This window comes from Solanum lycopersicum, chromosome 1 (assembly GCF_036512215.1).
Source record: "Solanum lycopersicum chromosome 1, SLM_r2.1".
Lineage (NCBI taxonomy): Eukaryota > Viridiplantae > Streptophyta > Magnoliopsida > Solanales > Solanaceae > Solanum > Solanum lycopersicum.
In genome coordinates this window covers 66,710,218-66,716,802 of record NC_090800.1, presented here as the reverse complement: position 1 = coordinate 66,716,802, position 6,585 = coordinate 66,710,218, and the positions used below count along the sequence as shown (strand labels likewise).

The 6,585-nt window shown below is 33.2% G+C and overlaps 1 protein-coding gene across 1 annotated transcript; it reads right to left on the bottom strand.

The window, feature by feature from the left end:
* Positions 1-1,158: 1,158 nt before the first annotated feature.
* On the bottom strand, positions 1,159-1,752 carry LOC101267263 (agamous-like MADS-box protein AGL62). Its single transcript, XM_004229023.1, has one exon. The coding sequence runs from the start codon at positions 1,750-1,752 to the stop codon at positions 1,159-1,161; it is 594 nt and encodes a 197-aa protein (XP_004229071.1).
* Positions 1,753-6,585: the final 4,833 nt, after the last annotated feature.

The window sequence follows — 6,585 nt, the reverse complement described above, 5'->3', positions numbered from 1 at the left end:
CAGTACTTTGTCTATTTCAAGTTGTAACTTTCTCAATCCTTTGCAATTTATAGCAAACTGATTGATCAAAGGCCTTTTACAAAATCCTTGTTAGAACTCGAAGTTTGTGAAATTATCAAAACTTCATATCAACTCAAAAATAATATTTTCCACCTTTTTAATGACAACAAATTTATTCAACTTTCCCTCTTTCACCGATTCCCCTATTCTTCAAATAACAATTTATTTTTTAACATGAAAAATAATATTATAATATTTAATTGTGTTTGGTCATGAAATACAAATAAAGATTATTTTTTAGGATTTTGTTTCAGGTCAAATAAGTGAAAAAAATGTTGCAGCGCACATAATTTCACTAGATTGACGCTTTGAAATACACTCGAAAATCCAACAATGGCAATGAGGCAAAGCTAAATAGCTACCCGAAGAAGTCATAATTGAAATACTCTACCGCCTCCCGGTAAAGCTAAATATAATGCCTATCAAAGCACTGGCGCAATTTTCTCTCAGACCTCCACGCCCATAGACAAGAATAGAAACTCAGTTAGCGTGGCCAACTTCATACTTATCCTCGAAGATGAATTCATCGATAGCATTTCAATAAAGGTTAATTTTCAGCTGCTCATACATTTCTGTAGCTGGGTTGATAGGGAATATATTCAATTTCCTAAATTTCCTGTTTTTTGGGCTCTTCCTCCTAAAACTAGCGTATGGTTTAGGTTATGATATTGTTAGTGATGATTATAAGGTGGTTTATCTTTCATATCGTGATTCTTTTATGTGAACCTCTCCCTACTTAGTGTGTTGTAATTTTTTTGTGTGCATTCTATAGTGTAACTTGTATGCACTTATAAATATATATAATAGTGCCTGTCATGGGAAGGAAGGTTAAATTGTTGGGTAAATTCTCTAAAACAGAGGGGATAAATTATGTAAAAATTATAAACTAAGTGTTGTAAAAAGACATTCTTTTATAAATGGACCACAAAAAAAAGCAAGACATAAAAATTTATGAAGTACCAAAACAAAAGCTTATTCCATTTCATGATGAACATATTGAAAGATAAAATTAAGATCAAAACTTAATCATCAATATGGAATACTTAACTCTATAAATACCAAATTAATTTATTGAACTTTAAATAAAGCAAGAAAAACTTATTCACCGGATCCAGATGACCCTTCGCCGAAAACGGACGAAGTGCTTTCCCTAGCTCTTAAAGGAGCGAGCGCAATTCCAATGGTTTTATATGGGAATTCAATACCACACTCCATAAATTGGCTTGCCAGTTTTTCAACGTTTTTATCCGCAGCCTCCAAGGACTCGCACAAGATCTTAAGGTCAAAAAAACTAAGTTTTTCATTTGAAGGTTCTGTCCTCAATGCTTGAAGTGCTTGCCCATGTTTTCTTTCTCTTTCGAGTGATCTCTCCAACTTGTTCATCTTTTTATTGAGCTCATCAATATTGGCATTTTGATGAGCTACAATGATGGGGTTAGGATCATCAGTTTCAGGTGGAGGATTCTCTCTGACAAATTTATCCACAATTGACTCGACGGAAGGGTGTCCACATGCGTATACTTTGTTGCTAGGAGAAAAAGCTACAATAGCAACATTAGAACCACACAAAGTCGAGAGCTCACTTGCCTTCTTAAAAAGGCCAGCACGTCTTTTTGAGAATGTTACTTGTAAGTTGGTTTGATTTTGAATCTTCGCAATTTCAATTTTTTTGCGGCCATTAGGTTTTCTCATGGCTATGCTTTTGATTTGAGAATGTAAAAAAAATGTGATGTTGAGTTTTTGTTTTAAAGATGTATTTATAAAGATAGAACCACTATATTATTTGATGAAGAATGAATTCAATAACAAAAAAGTAAAAATATTTATGATGATATTCTTTATTTGGTAGGATTTGACCCAAATCATAATATTAATTAAATTTTTGTTCATTGTATCTTTGTCAAAATCCATAACTAAAGTATATGTTTTAGCAAAGTTAATATGTAAATCAGTTTCTAGGATAAAGGAGGATCTTTCTGCCTACTTTATGAAAATTTCAAACATATTTCATCTTAAGTGAAATATTATAAGAATGTAACTAGAGTTGAACTGAAATTATAAGGATGCTTTTGGTAAAAGTAAATAAATACTGAAATGCCAATAAAGCCAAATTGATAATGTACTATTAAATATTTGCACAAGAATAAATCTACTTTCGTGGATATGTTCTAGTGCTTCTATTAAATGTAATGTTGTGCTTATGCAGAGGCCTGAATCTCTGTGTATTTTGATCGCAAGGGTGTTACTCCTTCATTATGATGTTATAAAGTTGTTACGATTTCAAATATGAAGAAAGATCATCATGATAGGAGAGTTTTCGAGCAAGAAGACTTGCATTTTTGACTCTGTATATATCAGTTGAGTTTCTCAATATTAGATGAGTAGATGATCTGAGATGAGCAACTAAAAATGTTACAGACCACTGCTGCTACTAGAACAAGGCTGATCAACTAAAGCTGGTACATTGTACGAGTTAAAAATTAACCTACAATTGGCTACCTTGAATCATGTATAGTACTATATATCGAGGGATTGCATTTTAGTTGCAATAAATGATGGAATGATAACTCCGAATAATATATTATATCTTACTACATGAAAATAAAGAGTCATTGATGTGCATGACAGGTAACTGATTCTATCTTCACTCTGACATCCTTCACAGAACATTCTATTGATCTTTGTTTCATTTACTAGATGATGTTAACCGTGCACGCACTGGCCCAATTTTTTGATGAAGTATTAGTGTCAAGTTGTATTTGAATGTAGTCTTATGAGTTATCATCACTTATGTGGTGATTTAGTAATCCAGAGAGTACTTTTTTCACAGTAAATAAAACACCTAAAGGTGGATGTCCTTTACCCTTATTCTTAGTTGATGATAACATGTCATCAACTCAATCTTTGAAAACACCATGACACCCTGAAGTTGATCAAACAAGTCATTGATACGAGGCATATGGTACTGATTCTTGCTGACTCTAATTGATTCACATATGCATAGACCCATCCTTCTTCTTCATAAACAGTATGTGATCACCCTAAGGTGATACAATCGTTCTAATAAAGCCCTTACTCAAAAGTTCTTGAAGCTGAATATTGAGCTCTTTAAGCTAAGAGGTTCTATACAAGACTGTGGAATAGAAATAGAATGAGTGATTGAGTCAAGGTTAATAGATAAATCAATATCACGTTCAGGGTGAAGGCCAAGTAGGTCAGTAGAAAATACATCGATAAACTCTCGCACAACAGGAACAAAATCAGTTATAGGTCCCTCCTTGCTAAAATCACCAATAAAAGCCAAATAAGCCGAAACCCCGCTAGATACTAAGCTCTGAGCCCGAACATATAAAGTAATCTCTGTTGATGGGCGGCTACAAGGACCTTACAACACAAACGGGGGAATACTAGGCATGACTAAGATAACAGTCTTGGCAAAGCACTCTTGGACCGCACATAAGAAGGATAACCGGTTTATGCCCATAATAACATCAAAATTAAGCATATAAGGAAAAATAAGGTCCGCTTGCTCTTGCATGTTGCACTTATGAATTGTCACAAACCCGATCCACTAATAAAGAATCAACATGAGAGTCGATACAGGCAGCAACATTTACATGGCTCAAAAATGCAATCTAATCGAGGAGAGAAATAAACATATACGTACGAATAAGTAGATCTTGAATCAAATAAAGTAAAAGTCGATCATTAAAAAATTGAGATCGTACTTGAAATCACTTAATCTAAAGCCTCACAGTCCGACCTAGCAGGAACCACATAAAAATGCCCACATCTTCCAAAAAAGTGGAGTCCAACTCTTTCTCCTGCTCTACCTACCTGAGTACTTCCTCAAGCACTTGGGGGACCACCCTTGTCCCTAAGCATCGCCTCTACTCGTAGGTGCTACAACCCTACACTTGGGGCAATCTCAGACGTAGTGTCCAACCTCGCAACGATTAAAACAACCTCGATCACCCCAAGTGTAATACCTTGGATGTGCATAACTCAAATTTAGAAAGTGCAAAAAAATAATTGAAGTTTATAGCTTTTTGGTACTTAGGAAATCATGTTACGGATCATAGAATGTATTACAGCTCGAGGAAACCATCCATGGCTGATGCTTTAGAAATCAGGCTAAGTATCACAGGGAATACAAGCAAGTTTACGGGTAATACATGGGTTTACATGTTGTAGATGTGTCTTAATCAGTTGGGAAGGAATTACATATTATAGATGTTTATATGGGTCATGAATAGGCTCATGGAAATAATCCCTGAGATTTCATAACATCGGGATGTCATGTACGAGTCAATAGTACCGTTCGCTAAAGGAACCACGAGTCGTAGTTTGGTCTTGTAGAGTCATACTTCAGAATTGGGATATTTAGTACATTATCTTCTATGGGAAGGTAGTATGAGTTATACAAAGAACTACATGTCGTAAAATGCTTTCTTAGTTCATCTTTAGAGACTTGGTGATTTTTCAGCAACTTAATTCAATGAGTGGACATTATGATCGTAAAAAGGGTTTGTGGTTTAGAGTTCTGAAACTTAGGATTTTAAGTTGATTACTATAGACGGATTCTACGGTCCGTAGATTGTCTTGCTAAGCCTATTCAATAGTTTTATTTCACGATTAATTAAGTATCTTCTCACTCTTTCAATACTTATACTACCCCATTCAAGATTATTTTGAAGACTATAACTAATACGTAAAACCCCTAACTATACCATTTACTCCCATATATTCTCCCAAATTCCAATTCCCTCTTCCTCAAGTCTTCTCCCTCAAGCAATCCAGGGCTTCATGATCTCAAGTCTTCATTGAAGGATTTTACCTAGGATTTCTATGTGGGAACTTTATCACTAGGTCCTTTTTCACCCATTGAGTCCCAAAAAAACCTTAATTTCTTAATTTATTATCCTATCAAATTTTAGGGTTTCATGATTTCTTATTACTTTTTATTGAATTTCAGATTCTTCTTCAGGATTGATCTTATAATGCATGAATTTGTTATAAGTTAATTATCTCAATGGTATTATTATGAACGCATGACATGCAAGTATTTTGATGATCACAACTATGCTATTTACTGGATCTAGGACGACGTGTTTTCCCTAACTTTTAAAGGAGCAAGCTCACTTCCAATGGTTTGACATGGAAATTCAATACCACACTCCGTGAGTTGTCTTGCTAATATTTCAAATTCTTTATCCACATCTTCCAAGGACTCGCACGGGATTTTAAAGTGAAAGATGTTAAGTTTTTTATTTGAATGTTTTGTCCTTAAATGCTTGAAGTGATTGTCCATGTTTTCTTTTTATTTCGAGTTGTCTCTCCAACTTTTTCAGCTTTTTGTTGATCTCACTAACATTGACATTTTGATGATCTACAAGGATGGGTTAGGATCATTATTGTTGGGTGTAGGATTTTCTCCGAGAAATCTAACCACAATTAATTGAGAATGTTACTTGTAAGTTGGTTTGATTTTGATTCCATGCAACTTCAATTCTTCTGTGGCAATTAGGTCTTCTCATGATTAAGCTTTTGATAGATTGTAAGAAACTGTGATGTTGAGTGTTTGTTTGAATTATATACTTATGGCGATAGAATTATCATATTATTTGATCAAAATGAACTCAAATAACAAAAGAGTAAAAACATTTATGATGATTCCTTATTCGGTAAGATTTGACCCAAATCATAATATTATGAACTTCCTTTTTTGTTTCATTCTATCTTTGTCACTCCGATCTATACAAATTACAAATAACATAATTCTTTTTAGATTAATTTATTTTATTGAATTATTGGAAAAGTTTTTGTTGTGTCATTCTTTTCTGAGTTAATATGTAAATTGATGATAGTCACTGAGGTTTTATAAAATTGTAGTTGTATACTTTTCTCTTGTTCAACTATGTATATTTCCTAAGAGAACATAAAGTCATCATTGAAGTTGTCCCGGATTTTTAAAAAGACATCTTAACTTTGTAACTGTCCTATTACCCACTAAACAATTTTGAACGTATGTTATTATATCATTTTTCGATTAGCCCCAAATTTTAAGAAGCAAGTGTGTTCACACACCAATCATAACATGACACGTGTTAATGTAAAAAAAAATCATTTTATGTTTTTCTTTTATTTTTTCTTTATTTCTCTCTCTCTCTCTCTCTCTCTCTCTCTCTGTCTCTGTCTCTCTCTCTCTCTTTAATTTTAATTTTGATTTATCTTAAATTTCATTTCATCTTCCACCTCTCACCTCTAAGTAATTCATCCCTCCATTTTCTTTTTTTTTTCTTCACCTCCCATCCCCCATGTCAAATAAAATCTCACTCCCATTTTTTTATTTTCTTTTTCTTCTTTTTCTCCGGTCAAATTCTTTATAGAATTAATTATATTATTTAGAATTTACTAAAATATTAATAACAAAATTAATTATTATTCCAAGAAAATTTAAAATATTGAAGAATCATGAACTACTCATTTTCTTATAAATTCAAAATTAGAAATCATAATTTTAAA

Coding starts and splice junctions, on each gene's coding strand:
- LOC101267263 (XM_004229023.1), bottom strand. CDS start 1,752: ATGAGAAAACCTAATGGCCGCAAAAAAATTGAAATTGCGAAGATTCAA.